Source organism: Ixodes scapularis, unplaced genomic scaffold (genome assembly GCF_016920785.2).
Source record: "Ixodes scapularis isolate PalLabHiFi unplaced genomic scaffold, ASM1692078v2 PGA_scaffold4__175_contigs__length_147842914, whole genome shotgun sequence".
Taxonomy (NCBI): Eukaryota; Metazoa; Arthropoda; class Arachnida; order Ixodida; family Ixodidae; genus Ixodes; species Ixodes scapularis.
The window spans coordinates 117,221,370-117,238,278 of record NW_024609879.1 but is presented as its reverse complement, the minus strand read 5'-3'; the positions used below and the strand labels follow the sequence as shown (position 1 = coordinate 117,238,278).

Below are 16,909 nucleotides of genomic sequence, written 5' to 3'. Positions count from 1 at the left end.
ATTTTTTATCCGAGCCAAACACCTGCGTATGCCGCCGGACGTTAAGTATAGTACATCAAATTAAACTAGATTTCTGAAAAAGTATCGTTCGGCGTTGTAAACTTTATTTTTCGGGGCGTACGTGTTCAGATTCTCAATATCCTGAATGTGTTTTGCTCGCCGCATTGTTTTTTCTCTCGTTTTTGGCGGTAAAACACGTCAGCCTTCCTTGCCATGCTGGGATCAAATACGCCAGCGTCGGCAGTCATTTACGAAGGATTTATCAACGCAAACATTTTCCCTCACTATTCATTCTTTTCATGCCACAGTTCGTCGGAATCTCAATGACTTGACTGCATAGTGAAAACGGCAAAAAAAAAAGAGAGATAAAACGGTGTCGGTTAGTAAATGGAACTTCAACGGCGGGGCTCGCAGCGTGGAGAGCAAAGCGCAGATTCCAGAAAGTTACTGAACTTCCATGTAAATACTGGCCAGCAAAGACAGCAAAAACACGATTCCGGCCAGTCACTGTAACCTCTGCTAAACTGGCCAGTGAGTAAGACGAGACGCCGACGCCGGACGGGGCCGGTAGCTCACGGGCGCTCATGGCCGGGCGGCGCCATCCTGTTACAAGACCGGCCGGCGTAGTCCCGATAACGACCGACGCAGTGTGCTACCTGGGTACATGTATTTTGCTCAGGAAAAACTGCTTGCTTTGTGTTTTTCAGTCTGTCTCCATATTTTTTCATTTGAAAACATGCTCTTTTTTAGACTTAATCACCATTCTGCTACAAGATGATTGCATTTGTTCATGTATACTCGTCAGTGCACCACTTTTTCTCTTGTTTTGTTTGCGGTTCACTGGGTATCTGTACAATAAACCTAATAAGAGTCCAGATAAGTCATGTCCTGCATCTAATTTGTCTGTTGCCCATAAACATATATATTTACTGCTCTGCATTTCGGCAATACGCTTTTTCGCTAGAATACAGAACACACAAGACCGGTAAGGTTACAGCACAGAACACGAAACTGACAACTTCGGAACAATGTCGACATAGCGTATTGATGCATGAGCATTAGAAGCCCCATTTCGGAGAGAAACCCGCGTGGTCGACATCGTCGGCGTAGTGTTCTGCGCACTGGGATGAACGATGTAATAAAAAAAAAAACTTACAAAAAAGTTATTTTTTGCATGATTTCTGTAGAACATATTTTGAGGCGCACATCCACAGGCTCCCCATAGGCCTCACACATATCCCGTGTAGCAACACAGAGCGCTCCCCTAGCGTGTGGCGTCCCTACCGCAGCCAGCACAATGTCGTACTTGTCCTATGGGATGCTAGGCTCTATCCCCACAGGCTGCAGGGTACCTACATCAACCCACAGAATTTCCTATATGTCCCATAAAAGCCAGGGTTTTATCCCCACAGACTCAGTGGGTTACCTAGAAAAAAAACCACAGGCTTTGTGGGTTACCCAAAGGAGCCTCCACAGACTGTGTGGGTTACCCAAAGAAGCCTTTAATTGCTGTGTGGGTTACCCAAAGGACGCCACACAGTAACCCACACAGTAAGCCACAGGCCTGACCCCACAGAGATTTTAGGACACCCATACAACCCCATGGGTGCCCCATAGAGACCTCTAGGACCCCACACAAATATTTTGTGTGTGCTCTGTGGGCATTTGGACCAGGGGCGGCACTTTGGTACTGTAGATGTCCTGATGCCCTGGTAATATTTAGCTAGTACTCCCCCGCTGCCGACAGCGTGATCCCGAGGTATCGGTAGTGGACTTGCACAGGGATTGCTGTACTCTGCAGGGTTAGCGATCCAAGGCTACTTACCCTACCAGAAAAAGCGTAGTCGGAGTTGGTTTACTTCTGTTTCACAGGCGACCAGCAATCGCCTAATGTCCTCCACAATGTCAGCCATCAGCACGAGATCATCAGCTTAGGCAAGTCCACGTAGTCGCCATGACACTACACCGCCGTGTTGACGGTGCACCAGGGAACAACTCGTGCAAGTGTCTTGAAGTGCCTTTTCCACGCTAGACGCACACCTCATGTATACCGTTTGCGGCAGGGGACAACCCTGCCAATCTCTTTCCAACTTCAACCTAGCTTTATTTCACGTCATTGAACGAAGCTGCAACAAGATTGCCGTCATATAATCGTTGGACTAAACTCACCTATGCTCCAGGTATGTTCAGCTGCCGTAGCCAGTAGAGCAGTTTGGGATGAGGGACCCAGTGATAGGCTTTGGAAATATAAAAAAAAAAACTGCATACTCGTGCAATCTCAATATATCAGGTCAACGTAACGAGATTGTCGTCCAGCCGACGGCCAAATTGAACGTCGTTCCGCAGCTCCGTAAGCATGGCGGCTCCCTCAGTCCATTGTGTGATGCGCCAGTTCATGATGGTCGCGAACTCTCTCTAGGCAACTGCTGTGAAGGTAAGTGTAGTCACGCAGCAGCTACTTATTGACTCCATTCTTTGGTATAAACGAAACTCGACCATGCTTTAAGCCACTGCCGTGCGTTGGGGCCTCTAACTTTCAGCACTTTGGCCGATATTCCATCCAGTTCCTTTGAAGTGCTGCCCTTCAACCGCGCCAGTGCGCGGTCCACCTGCACTCGTCGCACTGCTGTTTGGCTTTTATTAGTTGATGTAGTGAGTGAACTATCATTTGACATGCGGACTCCCGGTTGACATGTTATCCGGTTTATTTCCCTGTTTTGCCGAGCCAAACCGGGTGTAGAGGTGCTCTCCCAAGAGTTTGCTCACATTGTGTGCCTCCTTCCTGTCTCTTCCGTCTAGAGTACCGATATGGCCCCAGAACTTATCTCTAGCCTTTTTTCTGCATTTACTAATATCAGCCATCTCCTTGCAATTATGCGCTTGTTTTTACTCCTTAAAAATATCCTGGGTCTTCACCTTGAGCGCCTAGTACTCCTCTCGCAGTTGCAGGGTTTCTGGTATTTTTCCAAGCGTCCTTAGCGCGTGGCGATGTTCGCGGTTGGCATCCTGCCTACGTTAAATGTCTCTCTGGATTTCAGCGTCCCACCACAGGACAAGTCGCTTTTTTACTCAAGTGCCTCGCAATACCCAACGTGTGGAAATAGCCTACTTGAACTCAGTGAGATATTCTGCAGATGTGAAGGCAATTATATTGGTATAGCTTTTTTCAAAGTCCCTACATACAGCCTCAATATCGCATTAACGCACCTAAAACGATATTTTTTCATGTGGGCAGCTGCGGCTTCGAAGTGAAGTATAATCATGTTCTGGTCACTGCCCCACCACTCCAGTCTCCATCTTCATCAACAAGGAGTTTTTTGAAGTTGCTTTCTGCTCGTAGCACCATCTATCGTTTTCATTTCAATACTGTACAGCCTCTCGATCCCGCTCGACACACTTCCCCTTCTAGCCATTATGGCAGAAGTAATCCTACTAAGGACATTATAGTGGGCACTTGACGAATCGCGAAAGACCGACCTTAGCGACACCTATGATCGCGGATGTTGCCAGTAGCCTCTAGCCTATCCTTAAATTGTCGGCCCTCTATGATCTTGAATTGATCATGCAGGGCTCACGGTGCTTTCATGCTTTGTCTTTGGTTGGTTGACCCCTTATCATCAGTGTCAGTGTCACTATCACAAAGGTATTATATAGGCTGATAGTGCTCTCCGCTCAGCATTCCCGCTTCTCAGTAGAACCTGCAAGAATAAGCTGACTTTCACCTGGAAGAGAGTGCAACTTGTGCCCTTTAGGGCGGTCGCTGAAAAGTGTGCCCGCTTCGAAATTCGATCCCGGGGCATCTCCAAGACTAGTGGAGCAGTCATCACACGCTAAGGCTGCGCGAGTTCCGCTCCTTACTATAGAAAACCAACTTATTAGTGTCCAAATCCTCTCCACCCTGGGAACTTCCCCTAATATCGTTATATATAATCATAAACATTTAAGACATCGCCAATATATAAAAGTATCTCAATTTATTGCACAAAATATTTCTCCTCTCTCCCCTCCGCTCCAAAATGGCATCAGAGAGCCTATAAAAGTCGCTAGTAAAAGGGAGATGAAGCGCGTCGGTCAGTCACAACGCCACGTGAGTGCACGTGAGGTCGTCATTGACTGGCGTCTTCGCTCAAAAATGGCGGAGTGCAGCCACTATGAAAGAAGCTGAGAGGAGGAGAATGGAATTACATTTATGTTTACAGGGGGCTTTAATTCCGAGCTACTTTCGCCCTTCTGCCCTTACCCGCCGGCTCACTTCTGCTGAGTGAGAGGAGATGTTGCGTGTTTGAGACAGCAGCCAGCAAGATGTCATATATGGCGGTGGAAGCATCGTACTCGCAGTGATCGACACCCTAACCTGCCAGCGGACCTTACATTTTGCGTGGCCGTTTGTGCACAACGTATTATTTCGTGGTGACGTACCAACTGTGTACTGATACAACGAGCATGTTGCATCCAGCGGCCTGTCAGCTCATCAGTGAAAGTAGTACAGGAGTGCAAGGTGGTGTTGTTACCCCGCATAAAAATTACTCTTCACACTGCGGGCTTGAACAGCGGGACCGTTCTCCCCCACCCGATTATTAAGCCTCTGCTTGTAGCCCACATTAAACATGATGCATCTTTGGTTTCGGAAACAACGGCTTTTGTCTCGTTTACTTTTATCGGTACTTGAAAGCTTTCTTTTATATATATACATCTATATCGGTTATAAGTATCTTTTTTTTTTTTTTTTGTCTGAGGAATTTTGTGTTTGTGTTCTGGTTTTTTTTGCAGAAGCCCGGATAAACGTCGGCTGTTTCCTACACCAAATAAGAACACGGTAAAAAATAATCTAGAAACAAATACCCACAATTTGAAAATAAACAAAAACCCGAATACATATATCTGCAAGTGAATAGGCTACGCCAGTTAGTGAATGAAAACTGTTAATGATTCGAAAATGGATACACTCTAAAGTATACTTCACTCATGGTTAATATTGTTTTCTTTATCTAGTACTGCTTGAGACAAAAGTGTGGTAATCATACTAATCCTCTTCACAAAAGACGATAATCGCCCATATTGCTAAGCTGCGGACACAACAACACTGGGCTGACGACAACAACAACTGGAGCAGGAGAAACAATTGTAGCTGCAAAAAAGATTGGTTGTTATCGCATATGTTCGTGGCAATATTAATAAATAATATCACTCAACATATGCTGACCGACGTTCCCAATTATTGTAGAATTTATTTTTAAATGGATTTTATTTTTCTTGTATGTTGGATGACACAAAAGGTCCAGATATATTTTTATAGCTGAGTGGTAATTCAATTCCAGTGTCACCTCACATTGACATGAAAACAGTATTCAAAGCGTTTACTTTCAAAAACATATTTTTTTGTCTTGTATAACGCATCTGTCTCTGCACTCTCAAGAGAAAACAAAATTACATGGAGCGTATCCACAGCTGATCTGTATGGTGCCATTCTAGTTGCATATTTCAGTTAAGATGTCAAGCACCGCTACCTCCGCCCATATTGCTTTTACCGCGAGAGCAAACCCGGAACTGAAAATCGCAAGCAGTCTCACCCCATGCGCACCGAGCTGTACACGTTTCTTTTTTTTTTTTTTTTGTTACTCATTTCTTTTTGACTAAATGGTACAAGTGCACCGAACCTCTTTACACAAAACAAGGTCTCAATGCTCCACGCTAACGACATGACGACGTCGCAACGAGGATACAAGAATGTGCCTTTCAGATGCTTTCGGCCGCTTTAACAGTATTAGGAACACGATTAGAAACTTATTCCTAAGTTCCCGTTTTCATAATCTCGTCGAAGAGAATGCCGCAAAGTTTCTTTTAGAGCGCATGCTAGTGACGCAAAACTATCAATAAATCGACTATCGATATTTTCGATAGTTTTTTTTTAAACTATCAATAGTGTCGCAGAACTATCGATTGTCAACTATCGATAGTACTATCGGTAGTTTTTCGATAGTCGACTATTCATAGTTTTTCTATAGTCGACTATCTATAGTTTTTCGATAGTCGACTACCGATAGCACTATCGATAGTTTATCTATAGCCACTATTTATAGTACTATCTATAGTTTTTCGATAGTCGACTATCAATAGTTGTGCGACATTATCGATAGTTTTATTACTATCGGTAGTCTGATTTTTGGCGACTATCGATACTATCGATAGTACTATCGATAGTTTTGCACCATTAGCTCAGCGAACACAGTTGCCGCACCGCTGCTCACCTCCCCCTTCATCCTCTCTTCGCCCAAACTCCCGTCATCGGCATCACTCAAAGCTGAACCAAAGTTGGGATGGGATAGGCCCTGTCACACTGAGGCAACAGTTGGTCAACTCTATCCGGCAACACAAGAAAATCGTGTTGCCGGCGACCTTGTCACGTCGCGGCAACAACAACAGTCGGGCAACATGTTGCTGTTGCCCGGCAACCGTGTTGTCCCATTTGTTGTGCGACAACCCTGTCAAACCGCGCTGACGGCGAGGAAAACACGGGGAACACTCCGCCATCTTGATTGTTTACCTTCGCTCGTGTGCGGCGCGGCGTCGCTGGAAATGTGACGCTGCAAAGTTCTAGTGCGTTCGAAGGGCCGTAAATTACGACGGCACGGCCTCAACCAGTGACTCTGATTAGATAATTAGACACGGGGAGTATTTTCCACCCTTTATTTTATCAAAATGTTCTTCATTCGCTTACAAAACAGATAGCCCTAACCGAGGAACGTGAGATCGCCGATATATGTTTGGGATTTGTGCCACCCGGTATGAAGTGTTTCTGTCCGGTTCTTTCTTTGGTGCGATTCGTATTTTACTGTAAAATTGAGTAAGCACCGGTAGTACCCGGTCCCAAAGCGTCTTTTGTAGCGTGGTGTTGAGCTGAACTGACAGGGTTTCAAAACTACGACACCGACACGATCGGCCTTCATAACAATCGGTGGAATAAAACTTTTCAACACTTTTACCTACCGCGTGCTATGTGATCGCTTCTTCCCCAAAACGTCCTGGGTATTTTTGAAACAAATAAGGTGTCTGGTAGCGGCTGTTTCCAAGTTCCAAACATCAACAACCATGATCAAAGTGGCCGTTTTAATGCTTCAATTTTTTTAATTTTTGCTTTTCTGGACTCTTTTTATTATACTTTATCAGAGGGTGAGTAGGCATGCCATTTTATTTCACGAGCAGTAATGTGAGCTGGTCTCACGAAGGGTTCTAATTTCGCAATTAGTCTGAACATTCACGATCCCAGCTGTAGCCATTTTGACAGTAACAGTCATAAAAATGTTTTAGCTGCATGCCGGCCTTAATTATTATTATCTAACGTTTTCCAATTCTTCATTTGAGTAAGACGTTATTCATAGGGAACTAGTTCTGCATCGAAGCTATCTATGTTGTCATGTTGCCGGCCCGAAATTAGCTCAGCCATCAATCAGGGCAACACACGCTGCCCAACACAGGTTGCTGCTGTTTTTGTTGCCGAAAGCTATCATACCGAGGCAATATTTTAGTTGCCGTCCATGCTGTGCTAGTGTTGCCGTGATGTGCCAGGTTTGTAGGACAACACGGGGAGCGAGCAACAAGTTGCCCGACTGTCAAACAACGTGTTGTGTTGCTGTTGCCGTCGTGTTGCCGTCGTGTTGCCTCAATGTGACAGGGCCAGCGCTTTGGCTATAGTTGGGCTTCCCATTTGAAAAAATAAAGCGAGAAAGAGAGAAGAGGGAGCGACACAAACTACTAACGTCGCAAAACTATCAATAGTAAATCGGCAACAGTACTATCATAGGTTTACAATAGCCGACTATCGAAAGAACTACCGATAGTTTTTCGATAGTCAACTATCGATAGTTTTTTGATAGTCGACTATCGACAGTTTTTCGATAGTCGGCAATCGATAGTACTATCGATAGTTTTTTTTTTTACTATTGATAGTCAGATTTCTGGCGACTATCGATACCATCGATAGTACTATCAATAGTTTTGCACCACTAGCCCCACATGCCCGTGTCCGCGTACAGCAGCGTCGGCGTCGCCGTTGCCGTCGGCGTAACCGCGCGCGTTGCATTATGAGACGTCACAGACCTATGCACCAATTCAATTCCCCGCTAAATCTAGCGGAGAAAATGACGTCACATAACTTAGTTTTACGTCACCTGTGAACAAATTCAGTTTCCCCGGCGGTAAAACTGCCGTCACGCGACTTCAATACCAATTTAGTTTCCCTGTTAAATTTAGCGGGGAATTGATTGGTGTTGAGGTCACGTGACTTCAATTTTCTCACTAAATCTAGCGGAGAAACTGAATGTGTTCATACTTGACAAGACGCGATGTTTAGTGACGTCCTTTTGCCCGCTAAATTTAGCAGGGAAACCGAAAACAATCGATAGTATCGATAGTTTGGAAATACTATGGATATTGTCGCAAAACTATCGATAGTCGACTATCGATAGTACTATCGATAGTTTTTCGACAGTCGTTTTTCGATAGTACTATCGATAGTTTTTCGATAGTACTATCGATAGTTTTTCAATAGTCGACTATCAATAGTTTTTCGATAGTACTATCGATAGTTTTTTTTTAACCGATAGTCAGATTTTTGGCAGATATGGAGACTATAGATAGCACTATTGATAGTTTTGCACCTCTACTAGAGGGAACACAGTTGCCACACCGCCGCTCGTGTCCCCCTTCCTCCTCTTTTCACCCAAACTCCCGTCTTCGTCATCACTGAAAGCTGAATCAAAGTTGGGATGGTACGTGCATTGGTTAGTTGGTATCCGATTTGAAAAATATAAAGTGACAAAAAGAGAAAAGGGAGCGACGTAAACTACTAGTGTCGGAAAATTATTGATACTAAACTGTCGACAGTACTATCGAGAGGTTTGCGATTGTCGACTATCGATAGTTTTCTGATAGTCGACTAACGATAATTTTACCATAGTCGACTATCGATAGTACTATCGATAGTTTTGCACTACTAGCGCACCGCCCGTACGGCCCTTGCATCCCCCACGCACTCACGGTCCTCACAGCCCTCACGGCCCTCACTCCCTCACAATCCTCCCTTATCCTCACACTCATGAATTTTCGTAGTTCAGAAACTCTCTCACCCTGATAATATAGTAAGGGTGCAGGCCAGCTGGTGAATGTTAACCATGTTGAATGTTGTTAAATGTTGCATGTTGAATAAATCTTAGACTGGGGCAGAAGTGAACATATAAGTCGAAGGAACAGAAAAAGACAGGAGGCGTTGTCCTGTCCTTTTCTGTTCCCTCGACTTTTATGTTCATTTCTGCTCCAGCCTCAGGTTTTATTCAACATTGTCTCTCACCCTCACCTCACCTGTGAAGATGAGGGTGAGTAAGGGTGAGTGAGGGCGCTCATGCGTGAGGTTTGCCGAGGTATGGTGGTCACACAAAACGTGCACTTATGAGGCGTTGCCTGGGTGCTTTGGTGATTTAGGCTGTGGAGTTGGTCAACAATTCGTTGACGCATCTTGGGGGGAGCGTACAGTCGGTAAAAAATTTTAAAAAATCAGGTTATGTGTGACGAGAGACAGTGGTGTGTCTCAACCACCCTTGCGTTGTATGCACTACACCCAAGCTGGTACCGCAGCTCAATCTTCAATGCAAGAATGCCGCTTCGACTTCGCGTTCAACCCGACCAGGCAGTTGCAACGCACTGCTCTTAACACCGAAAAGGCTGTTTTATATTGCTCTGCGTGTTCGTCTCCCTCAGCCATCATTAGAGCTGGCCGTCGTTTCGCATGCGACACTATTTTTCGAGTCCGTTAATTTCGGTGTAAACTTCAACAGCTGCAGCTTCGGCAACCTTGTGTTCAACCGTTCCGTTTCTGCTGTTTCACTCGAGATTAAATTTTCTTGCTAAAGAATTCCACTCTACACTTTTGGAGCTTTGTATGTTTTTTTATAACTAGGGAGTCACTCATATGGCGTCGAAAGCCAGATACGTCACGTACACCGACAGGCGGCACTGACGTCACGCCGCTGCGGCGGTGCTGGTGTCGACAAGGTCCATGCGCAGATGCTTCACTCCCTTGGAGTCTGGTTTCCGCGCAAGCGCACTTACCACACCTGGTGGGAATGAACGCAAGCTTGTTTGCACACAGCTCGTTGGCCGATATACTATAGAGTTATCGGAATTCCCCAGAAGGTTGAACACCTGGCCTATAGAGATGCAGTTTAAACCACGGCCGCCCCAAGTAACGTACCAATCTTTAAGAGGCCATTTTGGTAACGTTTCTTTTTCTTTATTGCCGAGAAAGGAATGCAGTCGTCTCTCGGATTAGCCATGCAGTCCCTACATGTCAAATATTACGATACAAATTTTTGACTGAATTTTTGATTCAAATGACCAAAACAGGTCGGGATTCACTAAGTGAACCACGTCCGTGAAATTTGGTGAGTGATGTGCCGCGCAGTCACGTACTTCAGAAGTATTCAGAGTATAAATGCGGTAGCATTTCTTTAGGTCACTTCCATTCCCTGTCCTAAAAACATCAACGAAGAACAAAACTTTTTGTCACATTTGAAAATCATGCGCGTGCGCGGAATAACGAGATGCGCGTGCCATACATTTTCCGTTGTCGCGCCCATGCGCGGGTCACGGAAGGAGGCGCTCACTAAACTTGCCGAATGACCTTCAAGGTTCCCAAACGTTTTCGTACTCTTCGATGTCTATACAATACCGCGAATGTTAAGGTCGCACTGCTAATATACAGGTTGCCATCTAAAAAGGAAATAGTTTTTTTCTCACCTCCAAAAATAAACTATGCATCGCCGAACACTCAATCTCCACCCAAATGCAACGCTAGAGATCCGAACCAGATCCCAAAGCACGAACCGATATTGTATTCATGAGTTATAAGTGATTATCTGAAAATGACGATGGAAACGTTGTGGCCGACGGAGCTTTCGAATACATGGAGCTCAATGGCGCCAGTAACCTAGAAACGGGCGAAAAGGGGCCCCGTTTTCCCATTGAAGTTTTTAGAATAATACTTATACCCTTCAAAGAAAAATATTGGTTCGTGCTAAAATTTTGGCACCAGATTCCGACTTCTAGAGCTATCTTTGGGCGGTGAATGAGCGTTCGGCGTTGCGTAGTTTATTTATGTGGTAAAGAAAAAGAGAAACCCTTTAGATTGTTTTGGTGCACCCTATACATTAAGCAAAAGACCGACTTCAGACACTTTTTTGGCCGTGTTTCTTTGTATGTATGAAGTTAACGTGCTTTGAAGTTGCCTGAGGCGTGTCCGCCGATGATAATCTTATCTATCTCTGCGGAGATTCTCTCACTCATACAGTGACTCTAGACATAACCATATGCTTTACCCACAATTAATGCCATTTTACGTGAATTTCTAAGTCTAGATAGAATGTTTAGACTATTTTTTTATTTTATAACTTGTTAATTAAGAATGCTGGAATCGGCACCAGTGATGATAATTTGGATTGCCATAGTCATTCGCGCGTTTGAAATTAGATCATAAGCCACAAAGAATATTATAATTTGAAAAAAAAATATTGATTAAAATATCCTAATTTTATTATTGCTAATATGAATTGCCGTAATGTAGGCCCCCGAAAAATGCCACATTGACAAAAACACGACATTCAACCATAATAGTATTTGCTGACAAATCTCATTTTTATTTCATTTTAACACATGAAAAACTCTGACATCGGTGTCGAGATAGACATAAATAATTGGTGTAATATTGCGTCCCATGCGTCGCGCGTTTTTTTTTTTTTTTTTAAACAGACTGATTTTGTTCTGACTCGGAATTTGTTTTGTGTTTTTTTTTTGTGTGTGTCAGAACAGCGTTTCTTAATTTATACGTTCTGTGAGCATATATATTCTAAACTAATAACCCGTTGCTATATATTGTAAAATTTGGATTGATTCTATTTTTGTTGTGTTGGAAATAACGCTCAAGCAATTAGTCATCTAAATACTTAAAAATCCATTAAAGGGCCCACAGGTCATTATTTCACATGGCCTTTATCCGAGTAAAAAAAAGGCTTCAAGAACACACAAATACCAGCGCTGATTTTTCAGAAAATACAATATTCATTTACCTGCAAGGTGTAACGAAGACAATGTGTTTAAAGGGACACTCAACTTTCCAAAACATATTTAAATTCATGGACTGGACATGCGTGTCACAAAATAAAGCTTGAGCGACCAATTTCTCTGGCATAATAATTACGCTGTGAGCCACATCTTTAGGTATAGAGGCGAGAAACCGAAATGAACACCTATATTGAGAAACGAAATCCAAAATAGAAGTTAGTTTCGGTTTTGTCCCTGAATTAAAACGTGCTTCACAAGTTAACGTGCAACACGTCAGCAACACGCTATATGACCCCCAATTTCACCCTATTAAAACATCTAACGTCACGTCTACAACATTGCCAGTACTGCCTCCCAGTTTCTCAGACCAAAATTAAAATTTCAATGGCTTCGAGAAAAAAAAATAATTGTGACTCGTAATTGGGGTGACTGTTACGATGTACCTATTGGTGTGTTAGACCAAATTTGAAGCAAATCAGGGTCTGTAAAATTTTCACAGAACTTTACTTTTAAGCAAAACAGTAAGGACCTTAGCAATGCAAAACCTGCTACCTACCGGCAGTGTTCCTTTTATACTGACTCAATGTCTGGGAACAATCAAGGCAAAAGAAACTCTCAAGGCAAAGCCCGATGGGCGCTTTAAGGGTATAATAAATGATATAAAATGAAATTAACATAGAATCTTAGTAGGCGAATTCGACTATGAAGCATCAAGCGGAGATTTTGAATTGATCAAACGTTGGCATCCGTTGGGAGCCAGATCGAAACAACCGGCTCGTGCTTTTATTCAAGAGCACGCGCACCAAACGCGAATGCTGCGGGGGCACCGATAATGTGATTGTAATTGGGTACAGGTGAAAGAAGCAGGGAGATTGGGGGAGTGTGATTGGCAGCCGGTCGATGCATCCTTGTAAAGGCAGGCATTGATCCAAGTATGCGCGCTTCGTGCGGTGGACAAATTTGAAACACTAGAGTATGATGAACCTTGTTGACGAAAATGCTTTTGATAAAAATATCACTTTATTTATTTTTTAGTAAGGCGGTCAGTTGAGCGAGTTAAGAACGAAGATCAATAGCACGCACGCACTCACGCACGGACGCATGCACGTACGCACGCACACATACACACAAGCACGCACGCACGCATGCACAATTATATTTCAGACAACCATTTGCGCGATTCGGCAAGCATTAGGAACGGTTTTGAGGCTAAATTTTAAGAAAGGACAATACAGCACTATAACTTGCTCAGTGTGAGCGTCTTCAAAGGTAAGAATATTCACTTTGTAGCCTACCCGCCTCTTATGTTAGGTGAGCATATATACATGGTTGAAATCAGCAAGCGACATGGGGAAACTGGAGAAGAATACAGGAGACAGGATAGACTCTGAACTTACAACTCAAGGGAGGATCAGTGGCCGAGTGGGCTAGCGAATTCCCGCTACGAACACGTAGAGCGAAGGCTAGTTCTGCAGAACTAAGGATCCTAGGTTCAATCCCCACCCCTTCCCGTTTCGATCTGGATGAGCATCGCACAGGCGTGCGGTCATGTGTCACTACTGCGTGATGCACGCTAAAGGTTAAATTTCTCATCTATAGCTGGGAGACTCGTCGCCTGGTGAGGCAGACCAAGTTCTAGGCTGTATAAGCATACACACCACCCAATTTCTTTTTTCTCACAGCTCAATGACATTTAGAAGAGAAGAAGAAAGAGGATGACTCAACCAAGAGGCACGTGCTCATGGCACGAGAACTCTAGGGCGCAGGGCGATGGCTTCAGCGGAGGCTATGCTTCAGCGCCTCGAAGCATTTAAAAACAAAACTTCCTTTTCAGATAGTGTCACAACAGGATGGCTCAGGGAGTGCTAACCCCGACCTTGAATAACATACGCCTCGTAAATTTCTCTGAAGAGTTTTTTTTTCTTCTTATATCGCCCGAGGATAGCGGTGCTGGCCAGGTTTGAATTACATGCACAGGCTTGACAGTGTAGAGGCAAGTGACCTCCTTACCGTTGAACTCATAGACAGGTTATGTTCATGTAGCCTATCACAAATACATATCCCTGTCTTTCTACCATACGTTAAGGGAGTGCTCGAGGTACTGGGCACAAACAGTGTAACATGTTTATTTTTACATTTCACTCGATATATTTATTTCCTAATTTAAGTATACCTGGGAACAAATACGGGCCATTTCCTGAGGTGCTGGAAAAAAACAACTGGAACTTGATATCCCTAGGCTACTTTATTTAAGCTGTGCGATACCTTGTGCAAGTATGCAACCACTACCACCCGTTTCTTCTCAACGTTGCGCTTACCACCTTCTTCTATTTTTATTTTGTTAACCAAGGATCGCACGACCTCATTTAGCACCTGCCCCGGGAACCCGGATGGCCAGAGTATCTCAATCTGAGCTTTGAAGCTGTCATAAATGTTATGTAAACATCCTAAACATGAAAGACCTTTATCCATTTTAACAATTTTTGAGTGCGCTGAAGAGTAATGTAATATACCCCTTTTTGAACGTAGGGAGAAGGATTACCGTAAATAGATAGGTGGAAAAATTGCAAGAATCCTTCCTCAGCCTCTTAATAGGTGTATCTAAGACCAAATCTACACTTACAAAAAATGTCCATAACATTGGTGACTAGGTCCTTTCCCAGGCGATTGTCAAGCAGAAGTAGAAAGTTATCAAGATATCGGAACACTTTTTTCACAAGAGGTCTAAGGGCATGTTGAAGGGCAAAATAAACTCTGGCAAGAAAAATATCACCGAGGACAGGCGCCATTCACGACCCTGTACATTATCCAGAGCTTTGGAGAAAAACTTCGTTACGCTATCCTATGAACGTATAAATGAGATAAAATTGAAGTAGTTCAGGAAAGCACTCAGTGGAAACACAACTCGAGTTTTGGAAGGATAGTTTATCCTCGTCCTCAATACATAATTTGGCAGAGTCAGGTAAGATGTCACGGGGAAGTGAATAAGAAAGGTTCTGAACACCAACACTGAAGCAACTATGGCTGCCATAATGATCTGCCTTCAAAGATTCCACTTCTTTCTTCCTCTCTTCTTGATGGAATATTGAGTTGTGAGTTGAGCGCCTCTCCTGTCTCCTGTATTCTTCTTCGGTTTCCTCACGTCGCTCGCTGACATTAATCTTGTATAAGGCTTACAAACCACTCCAGTTCACCACATTTCTATAGGCGTGCATATATTACCCAGTAAAATACTATTACAGAACCACCACCAGAAAAGGAGCATGCATAGAAGGACAAGCACGTACTGCCATACGTGTACTCCTGACACCCGGTCCTACGATATGGCAGTTTTAAACTGGGGTCACACTGCTCACACTTCCTACAGAACGACAGTCTGCAAACACGAGTCACCGGAATATCCGTGGTTCGAATGCCGCGTGCTAAGTTTCTCCTTGAACTCATTGCCCTGCCATGCGGCATTCAAAGCAGGGATCTCGCAGAGCCTCGTGTTTTAATCTGTATGCAGACTCTCTTTTGTATCATGTATATATACATCACACAAAAGAGAGTCTGCATACAGATGACCCGGTTTTAACGGACTGGCGCGCGTCTACATCTTTTCACGCAGCATAACCTCGAGTTCATCAACACAAGCGCAACTCTTCAGCAGCTTTTGAAGGAAGCAGGTAAATGTGGGAGCTCCGGGAAGCGCTAACCTAAGCCGAACAAACACCACGTAATAAGCACAGCCAGCAATCGAGCCACCGGCCAGGAAAGCAAACGGAAGGAAGTCCACAGGCTGCACAAGGCGCGCGCCAAGTGGGATCAAGAAAGCTAAAACGCGGATGGCTGCCAGCACGGTAGGTGCCCGGTAAGGCCTTGGGGCGTCCTTCATGGAGACCCGTAGCACAAAGAACGACACTAAGATCAGGCCGTTGTTCAACGCGTAAATGAGAGGAAGAGCCTCCACAATAAACGTGACGGATCCCAGAAATGTGTACAACATTGACAGGAGCCCACGAAGTAACAGCGACGTTAGGGGCACCCCGCTGTCTACGTTGACCGTAGAGAAGATGGCCGGGAAATGGCGCTGTCTAGCTGCCGCAAGGATAACTCTACTATTGGCGAAGAAGACGGCGCATGACGTGCCGAAGAGCCCAACGGCTATGAGGAGAGGCATCAGGGTTGCCGCCTTGCTACCCCACGTTGCGGCGACGAAGGTGACTGCGACGACCTCCGTACTCGCCATAGCCGCCGAGTCGAGGACCGTGAATAGAAAAAGGTTGTAGAGGAAGACGAAAAGAGTTGCAATCAGCAGTCCTCCAAACATCGCCAACGGAATGTTGCGGGACGGATTGGCTATTTCACCAGCGAAATTGCTCACAAACTTCCTGTAAAAAAAAAAAGTATTTTTTTTTTGTGTGTGGTTACGTGGTACTCTATGCGTGTTCGTGTTTTCAAATAAAGTCCGCGGGCCGGTCGGAAGGATTCCGCGGGCAAGCTCTGTCCCGCACGCGGGGTTTAGAGGCACGTGCTATAAAGAAAGCTACCACCCAAAGAAACCAGCAAAACAAATCTTGTGCAGGTCTATATCTGAAGAGCTTTTGTGACCTAGTTATTGTCTTGTGTCTTGCACGGAAAATGTCTACATTTTTGTTTCAGCAGACAATGACTTACCTACTATTTGCAAATGCATTGAAATTAGTTCTAATACCCTAGTTACACTAGCGCACCGAACTGTCACTAAGCCAACAATAGTTGACTCAATCGCGATCGGCCGGAGTTACACGGCGGCGCTAAGTACCATTGAGCCGCT

The 16,909-nt window shown here is 44.4% G+C and overlaps 1 protein-coding gene across 1 annotated transcript; it reads right to left on the bottom strand.

The window, feature by feature from the left end:
• Nucleotides 1-15,703: 15,703 nt before the first annotated feature.
• On the bottom strand, nucleotides 15,704-16,423 carry LOC121837848 (large neutral amino acids transporter small subunit 1-like). Its single transcript, XM_042293681.1, has one exon. It carries the CDS (start codon nucleotides 16,421-16,423, stop codon nucleotides 15,704-15,706), a length of 720 nt encoding a protein of 239 aa, XP_042149615.1.
• Between the last annotated feature and the right edge of the window lie 486 nt (nucleotides 16,424-16,909).

Coding starts and splice junctions, on each gene's coding strand:
- LOC121837848 (XM_042293681.1), bottom strand. CDS start 16,423: ATGTTTGGAGGACTGCTGATTGCAACTCTTTTCGTCTTCCTCTACAAC.